Source organism: Tachyglossus aculeatus, chromosome 2 (genome assembly GCF_015852505.1).
Source record: "Tachyglossus aculeatus isolate mTacAcu1 chromosome 2, mTacAcu1.pri, whole genome shotgun sequence".
NCBI classification, from domain to species: domain Eukaryota; kingdom Metazoa; phylum Chordata; class Mammalia; order Monotremata; family Tachyglossidae; genus Tachyglossus; species Tachyglossus aculeatus.
Window position 1 is genome coordinate 10,831,460 of NC_052067.1, and position 20,523 is coordinate 10,851,982.

Sequence of the window (20,523 nt, forward strand, 5' to 3'; positions counted from 1 at the left end):
GGCTCCTCCTGTGTGGAATGTTTATCTTCCCAGCTCATGTCTTCACTCCCTCGCACCTGAGACCTTGCACCTGGTTTGGCTGTCTGCTTTTCTCTCTTAGTTGTCCGGTGTATACTTTAATTTCGTCCTTTTCATTTAAATGGGGGAGAATGTCTGTCCAGATGGTTTGCAGTTCATGATTTGTATACTAAGTGCCCAGAATTGGTCACATGAATCAAATCCAAATTAAGATCCGGTGCTGAGGGTGACATGTTTTCTAAAAATGAAAGTAGTTATTAGAAAACTAGAAAAGTAGTTTTATTTAGAAAAAATAAAATCCCAGAACGTGAGGCCCCTTTTAAGTTCTGATCTGCCAGGAAATCTTGAATACCTTAAGAAGGATACCTTCCAGGAGCCTCTTTATCTCTGTAAGATTGCTTTCCCATCCTCTTGGGTTGTGATACCCATGTGGGACAAGAGCTGTGTCCAAGTTGATTAATCTTTTATCTGTCCCAGTGCTTAGAACACTTCTTTGAACATAGTAAGTGCTTAATCAATCAATGGCATTTACTGACAGCTTACCATGTGCGAAGCATTGTAATAAGTGCTCGGGAGGGTACGGTAGAGTTTAATAACCAATTAATCAGTGGTATTTACTGACTGCTTAAATGTGTTCCAAGCACTGTACTAACATGATAGAGTTGGTAGACACATTTTCTTCCCAAAAAGGAGCATTCATTCTGGAGGGGATAGGTACATAAGTACTGTGGGACTGAGAGGGGGGTGAATATCAAGTTCTTAAAGGGTATAGATCCAAGTAATAATGCAGAAGGGAGAGGGAGTAGGGGAAATTAGAGTTTCACCCAGGGAAGTTCTATTGGAGGGAATGTAATTTTAATAAAGCTCTGAAGGTGGGGAGAGTGACTGTCTGTCACATATGAAGAGGGAGGGTGTTTCAGGCTAGAGCCAGGACATGGGCGAAGGGTCAGCGGCGAGATAGATGAGACTGACATACATTGAGTAGGTTAGTCCTGGAAGAGTGAAGCATGTCAGCTGGTCTGGAAATCATGAAAGTAAATAGGAGGGAGTGAGCTGATTGAGTGCTTTAAAGTTGATGATAAGCAGATTCCGCTGATGGGGAGATGGATGGACAATCCCTGGAAGGTTCTGAGGAGTGGGAAGATGTGGACTGAACAATCATTTTTCCGTGCCACAGAGTGAAGTAAGGACTGGAGTGGGGAGCGACAGGAGGCAGGGAGGTCAGAAGGCTGATGCAGTGAGGAGTTGGGATATGAAAAGTGCTTGGAAAAGCAGAGTAGCAGTTTAGATGGACAGGAAAGGGCATATTATAGCAATGTGAAGGTCGAACCGACAGGATTTGGTGAATTAATCGAATACATGGGTTGAATTAGAGGCCTGAGTCAGTGGACACCAAGGTTGTGGGCTTGTGGGTTAAGGAAATTGTCTACATTGATAGGAAAGACATGGGGAGGACAGGGTTGGGGTGGGATAAGGAATTCTGTTTTGAACAGCTCTCAATACTCAGTAGAATTTCAGTAAATTGCATTTGTTCATTTATTGATTGAAAAGAATTGCTCAAAATTTAGAAATTATCTCTCAGTGGCACTTTATTTTCACCATTAAATATGAAAAACCCACCTTTGGAGTCTCTCAACTTGGAAGTTCTAGTTATTTGATGATCTGATGATGATGACGATTAGAAGGAGGGGAAGACCTGGTTTCTAATCCCAGGTCTTCCACTTCCCTTCTGTGTGAACTTGGGCAAGTTATTGGGAAGCAGTATGGCCTAGTGGAAAGAGCAAAGGAGTCAGAGGACTTGGACTCTCATCCCATTAGTACAGTGCTTTGCACACAGTAAGCGCTCAATAAATGCGATTGATTGATTGATTGATCCCAGCTCCACAATTTCTCTGCTGTCTGGCCTTGGACCTCAGTTGCCTTATTTGTAAAATGGTGATTAAGACTGTGAGACCCACATAATCAATCAATCAATCAATCAATTGTATTTATTGAGCACTTACTGTGTGCAGAGCACTGTACTAAGCGCTTGGGAAGTACAAGTTGGCAACATACAGAGACAGTCCCTACCCAACAGTGGGCTCACAGTCTAGAAGTCTGTACAGTCATGTACTGTGTCCAACCTGATTATCCTGCATTTACCCCAGTGCCTAGTACATAGTAAGTACTTAACAAATACCACTTAAAAAACAAGAACTTCTGTGTACCTCATTTTTGAGCCCCACATGTGTGTCCGATCGGCTTATATTCAATCTACCTCAATGTTTAGTACAATGCTTGGCACATGTTAAGTACTTTTAAAATTCCACTTTATATGAGGTGAAAATTCTAACATTATTCCTCTTCATGATGCTTAGTAATACGTCAATACGTTAGTAATTGCAAGCTAATAATCATCACATTAGTCTTGTCTCATGCTACTGAGTCATTTCCGACCCATAGCAACTCCATGGACACATCTCTCCCAGATCACCCCACCTCCATCTGTAATCACTGTGGTAGTGTATCCGTAGAGTTTTCTTAATAAAAATATGGAAGTGGTTTACCATGGCCTTCTTCCGTGCAGTAAACCTGCATCTCCACCCTCAACTCTCTTCGACACCACTGCTGCCCAGCGCTGGGGAGTTTTGACTTGACTAACTAGCCACAACCCAAGCTAGGAATGGAATGAGTATGCTTCTGCTTGACTCTCCCACCCATAATTGAGACTGGTAGAGTCCGAAAAACTCTCCAGATGCAGTCCTGAGAGGGGGATCATAATGTTAGTATTTGTTAAATTCTCAGTATGTGCCGAGTACTATACAAAGCACTGGGGTAAACACAAGACAATCAGGCTGGACACGGTCCCTATCCCTAAGCAGGAGGGAGAAAATGTATTTAATCCCCATTTTATTCATTCAATTGTATTTATTGAGCACTTACTGCATGCAGAGCACTGTACTAAGTGCTTGGGAAGTACAAGTTGGCAACACATAGAGACGGTCCCTACCCAACAGTGGGCTCACGGTCTAGAAGGGGGAGATGGACAAAAAAACAAAACATATTAATTAAATAAAATAAATAGAATAAATATGTACAAGTAAAATAAATAAATAGAGTAATAAATCTGTACAAACATATATACATATATACAGGTGCTGTGGGGAGGTGAAGGAGGTAAGACGGGGGGTGGGGAGGGGGAGGAGGGGGAGAGAGGGGGAGGATAATGAAATTTACAGATAATGAAATTTACCGATAATGAAATTTAGAACCCAGGTCTCCTGACACCCAAGCCCATTCTCTTAATGCTAGGCCACACTGCTTCTCATTTCTCCAAGAACCAGCAAAAGAAGATAACTCCCAACACCTAGAGACATGTGCTTTGTTAATTAATGATGGCGTTTGTTAAGCGCTTACTATGTGCAAGCACTGTTCTAAGTGCTGGGTGGGATGCAAGGTGATTAGGTTGTTCCACATGGAGCTCACAGTCTTAGTCCCCATTTTACAGATGTGGTAACTGAGGCTCAGAGAAGTTCAGTGACTTGCCCAGGGTCACACAGCAGACATGTGGCAGGGCTGGGATTAGAACCCAAGCCCCGACTCTTGCCACTGAACCATGCTGCTTCTCATATTTGTTCCCGATATGATGCTATGCTCTGGGGAATAATGATGATGATGATGAGAGTGATGATTATGGATTCTCCCATCAGTCCTGAGATTTCAAGTCTGGGAACTTGTACAGAGGAATCAATTACAGAGCAAGTGGCTTGTGTAGCACATCTCACAGTTCCTTCAACTTGCCACTAGTGTTCCTGCTAGAACAGTGGATGCGACGAGCAGAGCAATTGGAGCTGCTGCCTATTGCAGAGTATATGGAATAATCTCCAGTAAACAACCCATTTTCAGCCAAAGGGCCAATACTGTGCCATAGCCTGCCTGTCCAGTGGGCACGTGTTACCATCTCATTAACTTTTCTTTTCTGCTAACCTGCCCCTTTCTACCTCACCTCACTGCTCAAATACAACAACCCAGCCCTCCAACTTCATTCTTCTAATACCACCCTACTCACCGCACCTCGATCTCTTCTATCTCGCCACTGACTTGTTGCCTATGTCCTGCCTCTGACCTGGAATGCCCTCCCTCCTCATATCCCACAGACAATTACTCTCCCCAACTTCACAGAATTATTGAAGGAACGCCCCCCCACCCCGAGAAACCTTCCCTGACAGCCTTCATTTCTTCTTCTCCCACTCCCTTCTCCATCACCCTGATTTACTCCCTTTATTCACTCCACCCTCGACCCCACAGCACTTAGGTACATATCCATAATTTATTTACTTATATTGTTGTCTGCCTCCCTATCTATCTCTAATCTCACTGTGGGCAGGGAATGTGTCTCCCGACTCTGCTGTATTGTTGTATCGTACTCTTCCAAGTATTTAGTACAGTGTCCTCCATATAGTAAGTGATCAATTAATAGATAGAGATGTTGATTGATTCTGCTGTTCTTTCTCCTTGACCTCAGTGGAGTTAGTAAATCACTCAACTTCTCATTGCCTTTATCTTAGAAACATCAGAATTTCACACTCATTTCCTGAAAAGCAGAAAAAACTACTTTGACATCCATTGATTAGAAGTCTCACGGGAAAATGTCGAGAGATAATTTTCCCCCACAGACCCTAATGATCCCTTTAAGGAGGGTGGTACAATGACTCTGCCACCAGGCTAATTCAGTGGAAGAACATCTGAATTGTACTTCCCAAGTGCTTAGTTCAGTGCTCTGCACACAGTACACACTCCATAAATATGATTGAATGAATGAATGAATCTCCTCTTTTGACAAAACAATGCTCACCTTTGTTCTCCAGGCCTGGGGACCAAATTTCCAAGGCACTCTGCCCGAGACTTGGGGCTTGGCAGCAGGTAGCCAAGGGCAGGAAAGAGGAAGACCCACAGGGCCGACAACAGACTGGCCCAGCGTGCAATAGCATCAAATATATTCTCCCCACCTACTATCACTTTCACATCTTGGCTTCATTTTTGCCCAACTTCCTTGAGCATGTCACCTCAGTGCTTTCCAATCTTTCATCTTGAATGCACTGTCACCTATGTAGTTTCTGTAGCTTGTACCAAGTACAATTGTGTTTAGGTTTTTATTGTGCTCTAATAATACACCACTCTGGCTCAGTTGTGAAATAGCAATAAAGTGAAGCTGGACTCATTTTTTTTTTGACCATTTAATTGTGTCTTTGAAAAATATTGCTTCACAAAGCAGCCCGATTTCTAGGACACTTATCCATAAATAATCGGTGGCGCTCTAAAATTTTCTAATAGATCCACGTTCACCTACCGGCTTGGATGGCTTTAGAACTTTCCACTATGTATGAGGGAATGAATTCTGGGAAGCTTATTATCACCTTCACGATGGGAGACATAACTGACTGGCTAGTACAACCTGTTTGGTCCAAGAGCTGAGACAGTAGGAGTTGGGCATGGCAAGACATGTTTAAACCCCCAGGGAAATAGAGGAAATTTCAGCTTGCTGACTCTGGGGATGTAGAATGGAAGCCCCCTCCTCCAGCTCCTGACACAGGTGTTCCCTCTGAAACCCTACACCTGTTGAGGAAGAGTGCAACCTTACCCAGCTGCAAACAATCAGTTAATCAACCGATTACTAAAGCCAGAGGAAGGGCTCAGTTAGGTTTGCTAGTGGCTGCTCTTTAAGAAACCTCCTAAAATTATGCTGGGATTAAAAATGAATGAGTGGATTCAGAATTTAAAAGAAATCAAAGCTCCCCTAATGAATGTCAGTCTAAAAGAAACCTAATACAGGTTGGTGTCCTGGCTGCCTGGTTTGGTTTTCATGGGGCAGATGTTGGAATCTGAAGTTATTTGATTTGTTTAGGTGGTTTTGTCTTAAACTGAGTTGTTTTTAGAATAGGGGCTGTGGAAGAGGGAAGGGGGTTTAAGCACTGTGATTTGGGAAGCAGAGGGGGTGGGTGGATCCAAGTGTCTTTGAAAGGACCAGCCTGGGTAAGTGTGGCATGATGGGGTTTAGTAATTGTGTGGTTTAACTGCAATTCAATCAATTGTATTTATTGGGTGCTTACTGTGTGCAGAGTACTGTACTAAGTGCTTGGGAAGTACAAGTTGGCAACATATAGAGACAGTCTAGAAGGGTGATGTTCCAAACTGTGAATTTGGCTGTGTCAGACACTCCTGCTTCTCACTAGATTCCCAAAGGCCCCAAGCTGGAATTGTCTCTATGCACTATAGTTCAGTGCTCTGAACACACTCTGTGTCATATATTCGAGTGTCTATTGATCTGTTCGTGTGTGTGTGTGTGGAGAGACAGCAGAAAAGGGCTGTCTCATTCTTGAGCACTGGTGGTAACTACCTGAGATCCCCCCCACCACCGCCCCCCAACGAGTCCTCTAGAATATAAGCTCATTGTAGGCAGGGAATGTGACTGTTATATTGTATTCTCCTCTCTTTTTAGTACAGTCCTCTTTACCCAGCAAACACTCAATAAATACAAGTTGCTATCTCCCTGATTGGATTTGCCTCTGACTAGGGATTTGGAGAAAAATGTAGCAGTAGATGAGAGTGCCAAGCAAATAGCAACCTCAGGAGTTCCTTGAGGGACAAGATGAATTTCAATGGTCAAAATGATCAGAGAAGCAGCGTGGGCCTGGGTGTCAGAGGTCATGAGTTCAAATCCCGGCTCTGCCAATTGTCAGCTCTATGACCTTGGGTGAGTCACTTAACTTCTCTTTGTCTCAGTTTCTTCATCTGTAAAATGGGGACTAAGACTGTGAGCCCCACGTGGGACAACCTGATCACCTTGTATCCTCCCCAGAGCTTAGAACAGTGCTTTGCACATAGTAAGGGCTTAACAAATGCCATTGTTATTTAAAACTCTTTTGAATGGGATTTGTGCTTTTTCTCTGTATGGGAATCCTTGAGTCATTCTAACTTGACCTTCATCTAAAAGTTTTTGGCATATATTTATATATATATATATATATATATATATATATATATATATATATATATATATATATATATATATATTGTTGATGGGCTCTAAAGTGATGTCGGTGCCTGTCAGTCCATTTTATTTGTTACTGGTTTTTTTGTTAAACCTTATGTTGAAAATAGTTTTGTAGGTGGAATTTTATATATATATTTTTTAAATAAGTCCAGCTGGTGAGACTATTGTTTCTGATCAAAACAGTGACTTCTCCTATTGGCATGGAAAGGAGAGAGAAAATACACGTAGATTAAGGCTCAAGGCCATGAACGTATTTCCCGTCTAAATACTACCTGCTCTGTAGTATCTATCCAGTTCATTCTCTATTGTTCTCTTTCTGGAGGAGACACAATTTGAGTGGTTAGTGAAATAATGTTTTATAGCGAGCTGGCTAAGCATTTTGGAATCCTCTTGTGAAAAATGCTTTCAACACGTAGACATTATCAGTATAGGCTTCTCTCTTATAGCTCAAGGGATGAAACATGGTGCTTGGATTCTTGAATTCTAATTTGAGTTTCCCCCTGAATTACCGGGTAATCCATGAAAAAAAAAGTCACTTATCATCCCTCTTCATTAAAAACATTAAAAACACTGAACTTGGCAGTTCTAGTTCCCCAGTCATGGGATAATAGTTCTCCCCCTTCCAATTCTCCCAACTCACTGCACTTTGCAAAGTGGATAATTGATAGCTGGAAAAAGGGAGTTGATTAAGTTTTCTGGAGTGCAGAGAGCTCAGAACATAAATAGTTATTCCATGGTGAACACAATCTTTAAATCAGCTAAGGGATAACCACTCATCTCCATTCTCCAAGCTCATATTCTCAAGTGATTGCAGCCTGTTTTTTGCAGGTATGGCTTATGAGAGCATGACTCATAGAAGTACTGACTGACTTTTCTTTTAACGTGCAACTGCAACCAATATTGGCCAAATCTGTGCCTCTTATTGACTTCTCCTTAGAGAAGCAGTGTGGCTCAGTGGAAAGAGCATGGGCTTGGGAGTCAGCGGTCATGGGTTCTAATCCCGGCTCTGGCACTTGTGACCTTGGGCAAGTCATTTAACTTCTCTGAGCCTGTTACCTCATCTGTAAAATGGGAATGAAGACTGCGAGCCCCACGTGGGACAACCTGATCGCCTTGTATCCCCTCAGCGCTTAGAACAGTGCTTCGCACATAGTAAGCGCTTAACAAATGCCATCATTATTATTATTTCCTGTGTGTTTTCTCAGAAAGAGCCATGTCATTTTTTTTGCTCTGCTGGCAGGGTGGTCAGTTGGCCACTGGGTCTCACCAACTAACCCCTTACAGCAGCAAACACATGAGATGGGGGAAGGACAGCTCTCTTTAATAAAGGCCAATTAATCAATCGTTTATTCATTCATTCAATCATATTTATTGAATGCTTACTGTGTGCAGAGCACTATACTAAGCGCTTGGGAAGCACAAGTCAGCAACAATGCAGAGACGGTCCCTACACAGTTTATAAAATTCTTATTGTGTGCAAAGCACTGTTCTAAGCTGGCGGGAGGGTAATAATAATAAGTGCTTAGTATGTGCCAAGCACTGTTCTAAGTGCTGGGTTAGATACAAGGTAATCAGGTTGTCTCACATGGGGCTCACAGTTCTTAATCCCTATTTTAAAGATGAGGTAATGTCTCTGTGTCTCAGTTAAGTGACTTGCCCAAGGTCACACAGCAGACAAGTGGCAGAGCTGGGACTAGAACCCATGTCATCTGACTCCCAAGCCCGGGGTCTTGCCACTAGGCCACACTGCTTCTCTAACAGAGTTGGTAGACATGTTCCCTGCACACAACAAGCTTATAGTCTAGAGAGACTGTAATTCTCTAGACAGGCAATATGAATAAGACATCTCCATCTGGATGTCTGCCCACCATCTAAAATTCAATATGTCCAAGACTGAACTCCTTATCTTCCCTCCCAAACCCTGCCCCCTCCCTGACTTTCCCATCACTGTTGACGGCACTAACATCCTTCCTGTCTCAAAAGCCTGCAACCTTGGTGTCATCCTCAACTCCGCTCTCTCGTTCACCCCTCACATCCAATCCACCACCAAAACCTGCCGGTCTCACCTCTGCAACATCGCCAAGATCCACCCTTTCCTCTCCATCCAAACCGCTACCCTGCTGGTTCAATCTCTCATCCTATTCCGACTGGATTACTGCATCAGCCTTCTCTCTGATCTCCCATCCTCCTGTCTCTCCCCTCTTCAATCTATACTTCACGCTGCTGCCCAGATCATCTTTGTACAGAATAGCTCTGGGCATGTTACTCCCCTCCTCAAAAATCTCCAGTGGCTACCCATCAACCTACGCATCAGGCAAAAACTCCTCACTCTCAGCTTCAAGGCTGTTTATCACCTCGTCCCCATCTACCTCACCTCCCTTCTTTCCTTTTCCGGCCCAGCCTGCACCCTCCGCTCCTCTGCTGCTAACCTCTTCATTGTACCTCGTTCTCACCTGTCCCGCCATCGACCCCCGGCCCACGTTCTCCCCCTGGCCTGGAATGCCCTCCCTCCGCCCATCCGCCAAGCTAGCTCTCTTCCTCCCTTCAAAGCCCTACTGAGAGCTCACCTCTTGCAGGAGGCCTTCCCACCCTGAGCCCCCACCTTTCTCTCCCCCTCCTCCCCCTCGCCCTACCTCATTCCCCTCCCTACAGCACCTGTATATATGTTTGTACAGGTTCATTACTCTATTTTACTTTTACATATTTACTATTCTATTTTATTTTGTTAATATGTGGTGTTTTGTTGTCTCCCCCTTGTAGACTGCGAGGCCACTATTGGGTAGGGATCATCTCTATATGTTACCAACTTGTACTTCCCAAGCTCTTAGTACAGTGCACTGCACACAGTAAGCACTCAAATACGACTGAATGAATAAACAACAGGTACGTACATAAGTGCTGTGGGGTTCAGGACGGGATGAATAAAGGGCGCAAATCCAAGCACAAGAGTGATGCAGAAGAGGGTAGGCAAAGGGGAAATGAAGGCATAGTCAGAGAAGAGATGTGCTTTGAATAAGATGTTTAAGGTGGGGCGAGTGATCGTCTGTTGGATATGAAGAGGGAGGGCATTCCAGGCCAGAGGCAGAATACGGGGAGTGAGATCGAGGTAGAGTGACTATGTTGGCATTAGAGGATCTAACTGTACTCTCCCAAGCATTTAGTACAGTGCTCTGCACACGGTAAGTGCTCAGTGACTGACAGTGTGGGAGTTGTGGAAAGAATTAGGCAAAATCTGTAAAGTGTTTTATGTTCCTTTAAAGATAGAACCTTTTATAGACAAAATGCACGGTGGTGGCGGTCGATGATCAGGGGAGTAAAGTAGGAGGGGGCAAGCTGATTGAGTGCTTTAAAGCTTATGGTAAGAGTTTCTACTTGATCAGATGGTGGATGGCAACCACGGGAGGTTCCTAAAGAGTGGGGAAACGTAGACTGAATGGTTTTGAAGAAAAACGATCCAGGCAGCAGAGTAAATTATGAATTTAAGTGGGGAGGTCATCAAGGAAGCTGATGCAGTAATCAATGCAACTTGTACTTCCCAAGTGCTTAGTACAGTGCTCTGCACACAGTAAGCACTCAATAAATACTATTGAATGAATGAATGAACGTAGGATAAGATACGTACAGTGATGCGGTAGCAGTTTGGGTGGAGGGGAAGGATAGTTTTTTTTTTTTTTTTTTTTTTTAAGCAATGCTGTGAAGCCTGAAAAGGCAGATTTTGGTGACTGATCAACTATGTGGGTTGAATGAGACAGATGAGTTGAGGATAACACCAAGCTGGTGAGACAGGGAGGATGGTAGTGCTGTCTACAGTGACAGAGAAGTCAAGTGTAGTGCAGATTTGGGGTGGGAAGATGAGGTGCTCTGTTGTGGATGTGCCTAAATTATATTAGGACTCGCGCAGGCAAATCAGATAAGACTTGGGTGCCATGAGTGACATGCACATAAGCACAACTCGAGACACAACTGTTAGTCACCCACTGTGCGTCTACACTGTGAGCAGGGAACACATTTACTGACTCTATTAACTGTACTCTCCCAAGCGTTTAGTACAGAGCTCTGCACACGGTAAGTGCTCAGTGACTGACGATGTGGGAGTTGTGGAAAGAATTGGGCAAAATCTGTAAAGTGTTTTGTGTTCCTTTAAAGATAGAACCTTTTGTAGACAAAATGCATGGTGGTGGCTGTCGTGATTGGGTCCTTGCAGGGAAATGACAGTGCCTTCCTTCCACCCAATTAGGTTCTTTTTCATTCATTCAATTGTATTTATTGAGCGCTTACTGTGTGCAGACTAATGTACTAAGCGCTTGGGAAGTACAAGTCGGCAACATAGAGAGACGGTCCCTACCTGACAACGGACTCACAGTCTAGAAGGGGGAGATAGACAAACAACAAAACACGTAGACAGGTGTCAAAATCATCAGAATAAATAGAATTATAGCTATATGCACATCATTAACAAAATAGAGTACTAAATATGTACAAGTAAAATAGAGTAAAATCTGTGCAAATATATATAAGTGCTGCGGGGAGGGGAAGGAGGGAGGGTGGGGGGGGTGGGGAGGAGGAGAGGAAAAAGGGGGCTCAGTGTGGGAAGGCCTCCTGGAAGAAACTGAAATTTCATTTCTATAACTAAGTTGCAGGCGGAAAAGAGCAAAATCTCACTGAATTGGGAATTGGCTGAAGGAAGAATGCAGGGATGGAATAGAAATAAACCATGTGAAATAGCTGAACCAAAATATGTATTCCTTTTGACACTACATATTAGTGATAATTGCAAAAAATATAGTACAAAATAGAAAGCACTATGCTCTCTGAACAATATCCACTGGTCGTCATCTTTATTACTATCCCCTCAAACACGTTTCTGTGAAACAATTACTCAGGTGTCTGTTGCAGAGTAGGAGCTGCTATCTGTATTCAATCTCTTGTAGTTGAAAAATGATCATAATTTCATTGTTATATAGTCATCTCAAGATTTGATCTCCCAAAAGGTGGTATTTTTTGAGCACTTATTGTTTTGCTGAGCACTGTCTTAATTGCTTAGGTCGTGGGTTCTAATCCCGCCTCTGCCACTTATCAGCTATGTGACTTTGGGCAAGTCACTTCTCTGTGCCTGTTACCTCATCTGGAAAATGGGGATTAACACTGTGAGCCCCATGTGGGACAACCTGGTTACCTTGTATCTACCCAGCACTGAGAACAGTGCTTGGCACGTAGTAAGCACTTAACAAATACCAAAATTATTATTATTATTATTATGAGAGTATATTAAAATAGAATTGGTAGACATGTTCCCTGCTCACCAGTCTATAAGGGGAGGCAGACATTAAAATAGATTTAGGGATTGGGGAAACAGAGCACAAGAATATTTACATGAACATCAAATCTACCTTATCTGTATATCCTGGATTTCTCATTTGGAACTCCGATTAGAAGAGTTCCAAAATCAGCTGGAGCTTAAGATCTGAGAGGTATGTCTCACCCAGAGATGATGTTCTTTGCTTAAACTAACAAGAACGTGGATACATTTTACTCTCAAGAAACCGGATACTAAAATATTTTCTTAAAATGCAAGTAAACAATGGCATGCTAAGGTGAAGGCTTTCTTGAGATTTTTCTCACTCTGAGTGGTCTTCTAGACTGTAAGCCCGTTGTTGGGTAGGGACTGTCTCTATATGTTGCCAACTTGTACTTCCCAAGCACTTAGTACAGTGCTTTGCACACAGTAAGCACTCAATAAATACAATTGAATGAATAAATGGTCTCTAAGTTCAGGGCTGTGTTGATAAAATGGTGGTAGTTGTAGCATTAATTGAGTACTGGACTACACATGCAAAGTACAAAACAGAATTGACATGGCCTTTTTTGTGTGTTTTTGAGTGATATTTGTTAAGCACTTACCATGTACTAAACACTAGGGTAGATGTGAGTATAATCAGGCTGGACACAGTCCCTGTTACACATGGGACTCACAGTCTTAATTTCAATTTTACAGATGAGGTAACTGAGGCCCAGAAAAGTGAAGTGACTTGCCCCAAATCTCACAGCAGACAAGTGGCAGAGCCAGGATTAGAACCCATATCCTTTCAAGACCTAGGCCAGTGCTCTTTCCCCCAGGCCAAGCTCCTTAGCTGCTGTTTCCTGCCCACAAGGAGCATATTCAGAAATAAAAATGTTTACCACTACTAATCAACTACAAACGATAACGATGCATGAATGAATAAACATGATTACAGGACAAATAAGCACACAAGTGCTGCAGTCTCCCCTGAGCACAGTATGCTCTTTGTGGGCCAGGATCATGTCCAACAGCTGGTACTTAATAAGGCTTATGGGAGGATATGGGAATTTAGGGGGACATTGAATGTGAAGAGTTGTGGGTCTGCCAGAAGTGGGAGAGGAGCTTCCAGAATGGGACACAGGCCCGTGAGAGGGTGTAATAGAGGAGAGCGAGCTAGGGAGTAGGGGGGTGAAAACAGCGGATTTGGAAAAATATTGAATACGGTTGTGTTTTTAAACTCCTCAAGGAGGGATCTAATGCTTCTCCTTCGATTGTGTGCCCCCAAGTACAATACTCTGCATGTAGAAGGCACTCAACAAATAAAGATAATCCTGTCAAGTCTTGTTTCATGAGGGAGGCCACTTATTTAATAATAATAATAATTAATAATGGCATTTATGAAGCACTTACTATGTGCAAAGCACTGTTCTAAGCGCTGGGGAGGTTACAAGGTGATCAGGTTGTCCCATGGGAGGCTCACAGTTTTTATCCCCCTTTTACAGATGCGGGAACTGAGGCCCAGAGAAGTAAAGTGACTTGCCCAAAGTCACACAGCTGACAGTTGGCGGAGCCGGGATTTGAACCCATGAAGAAGACCCATGAGTCTAGACCTCTAGACTCACAGTCTTCTTCTAGACTGTTGGGTCTGTTGGGTAGGGACTGTCTCTATATGTTGCCAACTTGTACCTCCCAAGCGCTTAGTCCAGTGCTCTGCCCACAGTAAGCGCTCAATGAATACGATTGAATGAATGAATGAACTTACTTTCTGGTCCCTAAAACACTAGCAGACATTTGCTTCTTAATGACTGGCAGGTGTGTCTGTGTCGGCCCCAAACCGATGGTACGGTTTAACAGTAGTTCTGCATCCCTGAGAAAGATGATCTCACATTCTGACTGAGGCTAAAACACCAGCTGCAAGCCTACTCCAGACTTTTTCTTTTTCATTTAGAAGGCCATACCTAAGGCCATTCAATACAAATAATAGAGAAACAGTGCTGACAGCGATAGGGATTAGGAGGGAACGATTATTATTAAAAACTGCGACTATCGAGGCTGATTCTTGGACCCGCTTGCTTCCAGAAGCCACCTCTGTTCAATGTAATGTCAGTTTTGAAGCTAGAAGGCAGAAAAGCTTCCAGTGCTCCAGCCAACTGCAGTGTAGCCAGAGAAACGGGCAACAAAAATAGAACACCGGGATTGCTGTGCGTGGGTGAGGCAGAAACCACATTCTGAGCAAAAGCTTCCAGTATTATTTTAGAACCGACAGAGCCCTTCTCACTTGGGTTTCTTGACAAAAACACATACTACAGAAATAAGAGGAAATCAGAGGGGTGTGCCTCTGCTCCCTGCTCTTTTGGTGTCCTCTTGTGAAGCTGCCAAATCTGCATGCTTGCTTGCTTGCATGCAGATGCATGCACCTCCTGGTGAGCAGAGGGGAGGGAAGGAGTTAATCGGTTTGGAGGCCTCGCAGGGGAGAATTGCAGTTGGGAGAGACAGAGACCGGACAGCTGTGCCGGCCCGGGGTATTTTTAAATGCATTAATGCAGGCTCCAATCGCCATGCTTGACCTATTTTGGGCTCAAGCCGGCCATTGTTCTATTTCTGTTGCCTGCGGGGCACCGTGTTGTTGATTCACATGCAAATGAATTATCACTGGCTTTAGCCAACTTTAGCTGAGACTCAAAGGGGAGGAGAGAGAACCAGGGAGGAGGCACCAGCAGAGAAACCACTTGTCGAGGCTGAAGGTAATGGAAAGGAGATCCTTGATCACTGGGGTTTTTATTCTGGGGGGTGGGGGGGGGGGCTGACACCCTGGCTTGTATTATTATTGCTTTCACTATTTTGGACAAGGGGGAAAAAGAAAAAAAAACCCCAAACACAGCCAACCCGCAGCCTGTTTCTTTCCCATCCCCTTTCCACCTGCTCTTTGCTTCCAGAATTGTGGTTTTCCAACTCCAGTGTCCACTCCTTCTGCCTTGTTTGCAAGTTGGAGCTGCTTTTTTGGGGGAGGGTGTGTGTGTGATTATTTTTTCCCCCTTTCTCCCGCCCTAATTGTGTGTTGTTGGTTTTTTTCCCAAGCCCCGGTGTGTAGCGGAATAATGATGGCAGTTGATTGTGTCTTGTCCGGCCCCCCTTGGGGAGGAGGGTGGGCCTGGGTTGCGATGCATCTTTCGTGCAGCTGACGTATGGGCCCGGGGGGAATATGCTGCAGATTTACGAGAGCGAATTGTGTTTTTCCTCAGATGGGGTGTCCGGACGGGAGCATCTCCTGGCTCCAAAGAGGATGCACAGTATGATCAGCCCAGGTAACGGTCTCTTCGCAGAAAGAACAGCTTGGGACCTCTTTTGGGGGTGGAAAATGCATCCAAGAAATAGCCCTCTCCCCACCTCCCCAAAACCCCCAAAACAAATGTTTCTATTTTGCATTGTTGCCTCCTTTCAGTGTCTGAGGGCTTTATTATTTTATTCTTTTTGGCTGGGGTTGGGAGGGGGAGTCTATCTCTCAACTCAAGTCTTCCATCGTAAGTGTGTACTCTTTTTAGGCAAACACAACTATTGCATCTGGGTCTGAAGCAATAGGTCTGGCTCATAGTATAGAACGGGGGCTCACAGTCTGGAAGAAGCTGCAAGAAGGTGTTTTTTTTAAAAAAAAAAATCCTTAGCAAAGTGAATTTTAGCAGTTACGTTTACTTGTCAGATATATTCATGGGACCATGTTATAATTTGTACAATTTAATGTTATTGATGTAGGTGGAGAGAGAGGTTATAATTAATTGGAAATACCTTTCAGACATCATGATTGTGCTAGATCAAAGTCTGTTTGGGGTTTTTTTATTTTACCCCCCCACCAGAGGATGGGAGAAACTGTCTTGCCACCAGAAAAATGCTGAGATCCGGGCTGAGTGTAATCAGGTAGGGTTAAATCTCCCATCAGAGACTTGGGTGCGCGTCCTAGCTCTTCCGTTTCTGTTCCTCTGCTATGTACTGGGGTGCGCACAAGAACAGAGCTATTTATAGTTTTACCTTTCTAAATGTGCTGGACAAGGAGTTCATTCATTCAATCATATTTATTGAGTGCTTACTGTGTGCAGAGCACTATACCTGCTTGGGAGGTACAAGTTGGCAACATATAGAGACAGTCCCCTTCTCTGTGCCTCAGTTCCCTCATCTGTAAAATGGGGGTGAAGACTGTTGGCCCCTCATGGGACAACCTGATTACGTTGTATCTACCCCAGCGCTTAGAACAGTGCTTTGCATATAGTAAGCGCTTAACAAATACCAACATTTTTATTATTATTGTTATTATAAGGAGTTGTAGCTAGGGTTCCCCCCCCCCATCATAGCTCTTCTTTCCAGATGGCTCTTAAAATAAAGCTATTTGTTCATCAACCATGATTTTAATTTACTTTTAATATACTTTGATGTCAGTCAGCTGGGATGACTCACCAAAAATGTAAGTTGAATGTATTTTTTTTTTTCAGAGCAGGTGCAGGTGTGATTTAGAGAATAACCAATAACTGATAATGATAATTGGAAGATCTTGGGGTTTGGGTGCTTCTCTGATAGTAGTGCTTGTAAATGGACATGAGTGAGAGCTTTTCCGATAGATCGTGATCAAGAAAGCCTAGCAATCCAGCTAGCCTTCCTTAGATTAATGCTGTTGGTACTCGGCCCACTGGCTTTATTGTGTGACGTGCCGACTTGTACTTCCCAAGCACTTAGTACAGTGCTGTGCACACAGTAAGTGCTCAATAAATACGATTGAATGACGGAATTATTTACAAAGAAAGTGATGAAACTGCTTTTGGCATTTTCCTCTACCAGGATGCTCATTCTACTTTTTCGTGGTTTTAGGTGTCATTATCCTGACCAGGCTTTTGATAGGACTACCAAAGAGCTTCATCTTTTATCCCAAACTGCCCATTGCTATTAAAACAGTAGAACCTCCTTGGCGTGATTGTTCTACAAGAGAAATATTCCACAGGTTATCCGTGTTGATATTTATGTTCCTTACCCATCTGTTGATCATTCATTCAATCATACTTATTAAGCACCTACAGTGTGCAGAGCACTGTACTAAGTGCTTGGGAAGTAAAAGTCAGCAACATGTAGAGATGGTCCCTTCCGAACAGTGGGCTCACAGTATACAAGGGGGGCTCACAGTCTAGAAGAAGCTGGAAGAAGGTTGTGTTTTTTTTGTTTTTTTCTAAATCCTTAGCAAATTGAATTTTCGACATTACATTTACTTGTCAGATATATTCATGGGACCATGTTATAATTTGTTTGTACAATTTCATGTTCTTGATGTAGATGGAGAGAGAGGTTATAATTAATTAGAAATGCCTTTCAGACAAGTCTGACTTTTTTAACTTTTTTTTTTTTTATCACAGGAAGATAATTATGGGAAGAAGGAATAGATGGGTTCCCTTCCCCACAGCACCTGTATATGTGTATATATGTTTGCACGTATTTATTATTCTATTTTACTTGTAACTTTTTATTCTATTTTATTTTGTTAATATGTTTTGTTTTGTTCTCTGTCTCCCCCTTCTAGATTGTGAGCCCACTGTTGGGTAGGGACTGTCTCTATATGTTGCCAACTTGTACTTTCCAAGCGCTTGGTACAGTGCTCTGCACACAGTAAGCACTCAATAAATATGATTGCACCTCAGATAAAGAGGCAATCCAGTTGGATAGGGAATGTTCGGGACTGTTGTAATATTAGTATTTTAAATAATGCCAACCATAAAAAAGGACTGTGTTTCCAGATTTGCTTCCCTGGACCTGCCCATTCATTTGGAAACAGTATAACTTTTTTTCCGACGGGTTCCTTAGTTCCTGTAGCAGAAGCAGTGGGGCCTTGTGGAAAGAACACGGGCTGAGAATCAGAGGACTTGGGGTCTGATTCTAGCCCTGCCACCTAATTTCTCTGTGCCTCAGTTTCCTCATTTCTAAAATGAAGATTCAATGCCTGTTCTCCCTCCTATTTAGACTGTGAGTGTAATGTGGGACAGGGAGTCTATCCAACCTGATTATCTTGTATCTACCTTAATGCATAGAGGAGTGCTGAGCAGGTAGTAAATGCTTAACATGCCATAGTGAGTATTCCAATGCTTAGAACAGTGCTTTTCACATAGTAAGCACTTAATAAATGCCATCATTATTATTATTACTGTCTAAGAAGAGTGAGTGTGGTTTGGTAAATTGCAAGGTGAACTCATTGATGGACTGTAATTTGTCTAAGCATATCTGTATTTCAGGGGGGATTGGTTGAGAACATGAGTTGCATTTTCACTTTTTAATAATAATAATGATAATAATAATGTTGGTATTTGACCACTTACAATGTGCCAAGCACTGTTCTAAGCACTGGGGTGGATACAAGGTGATCAGGTTGTCCCGTGTGGGGCTCACAGTCTTCATCCCCATTTTACAGATGAGGGAACTGAGGTCCAAAGAAGTTAAGTGACTTGCCCACAGTCACACAGCTGAGAGTTGGCGGAGCTGGGATTTGAACCCACAACCTCTGACTCCAAAGCCCGGGCTCTTTCCACTGAGCCATGCAGGTGATTCTGGCTTCAACACCAGCTACTAGATACAGATCGGGCTATTATTTAACCACCATGAGAGCTCAATATGCAGTCTTTTCTCTTTTTGAAAAGGAAACCCACCCCAGCTGGATTTTTGAATCGGAAGGTAACATACCATTTTTTTTGAGATTTTAATTCCATTCCCCTTTCTTGAATCATAGATTTTTCATGAAAGATTTGAATTTATTTTTTTTTAGCACGTACTGTGTCAAACACTGTTCTAAATGTTGTGGTTAATCAGGTTGGACACTGTCCCTGTCCCAAATGGGGCTCACAATCTAAGCAGTTAATGCACAATATAAATTTCTCCCAAAGAAATAGATTGGGTAGTATTTTTAGATTTTTAAATTATGAATTATCAAGGTGTTTTTTTTCCTATAGAACACTAAATAGTTGTCAGACTAGTGATCCATCCAGACAATTTTTCTGACTCATCAGTGTGGCAGTAGTGAACACGGGGTTGTCCTCCTTGCAGGACATACTAAAAATGATTGATCACCTGCGAGCCTATCAATATCTAAATTTTTACATTGGGCAATGCAACATGTGTACCTGGAATTATTTTGTTTTTATAAACCAGTTGGAGTGATCTTTTTAGAATAAAGCAAAGATATTACTTGTACTTTGTTGGCCTTTTTGTTGATCCCAGAAAGGAAAGAGCACTAAGCAACTCTGTGAGACTTAACTGATATGCCTTTGAAACATGGGGCCTTTTTCTTTATGTGAAAAGTTAAAGCTCGTAGAAACGATGTGTGGTGTTGAGAGGAGAGAGAAATCTTGAGGGTACAATAGCTATGATTATGGTAGGCTACCGATTTTGTGCTGATGGTTAGAAGGGGGAAAAAATGCTTTTTGATGCTGTAGATTTTGTGTACTTTCAAGGCCACATGGTTTTTTCAACTCACCTTTCCCATAATTGCTAAGGTTGCCACCTACTGAGAATTGCCCAGGCTGGCTATAAATCAGAATATATCTTGTCCGGACACATCAAGCCCTGGAGGGAAGCAAAGGGTTACATAAATTATGCAGAAAATTGGGAATGGAACCAAGAGCTCCTGAGCCCAAATTCAGACTTGATTGATTGTACACAAAAGTCCACCAATTCCCAGTGGATTTTTATATCAGTAAGGGATTGCTTCCTCATCAGGTTACTTTCTTATAGCATGGATTGGAGAGTACCAGGATGAGAGATACCACATTGGTTACCCCAGGCGAGACTCAGCCCATGTAATCCTCCCTCACTCCCTGAAGATGTGTCAGTGCTGGTCTCCCCTCCTTTCTCAACTCCTCTCCTGGCCTTCTCAATCTCCAAACTGCTTCCTGCAGGGTGGCCAGAGGTCCCTAGTAGATTGGACTGTCCATATATCAGCTGCCCCATCACTTGTCCTGATCCAATACGGTATTGGACATATATCTGGTTTCTTATTTCCAGCATCGAGGCTGCACCCCCTTCCTTCCCCTGTCACCCCCCCACCCCCCACATGACTCCTGTGGTCGGTAAGCATGGTTCATACTATAAGCCAGAGTTCACAAGGACCTTGGAAGGGAACAGAATGGTTCTTATCAATTTGGACCGACATGGTACCCTGAATAAACGCTGT

General features: G+C 43.1%; 1 protein-coding gene across 6 annotated transcripts in view; it reads left to right on the forward strand.

Annotated features, from left to right (window-relative positions):
• HDAC9 (histone deacetylase 9) overlaps positions 1-20,523 on the forward strand; it is a 416,231-nt gene that overhangs the window by 214,038 nt on the left and 181,670 nt on the right. For 3 of the 6 annotated variants that reach the window (XM_038769288.1, XM_038769283.1, XM_038769296.1), the window contains exon 2: positions 15,575-15,637. In XM_038769288.1, the coding sequence (XP_038625216.1) occupies positions 15,575-15,637 (63 nt within the window). Of the gene's footprint in view, positions 1-5,813; positions 5,830-14,868; positions 15,077-15,574; positions 15,638-16,198; positions 16,245-20,523 lie in introns of those variants that run through there. The other 3 variants (XM_038769310.1, XM_038769303.1, XM_038769318.1) reach the window with 3 other exon arrangements.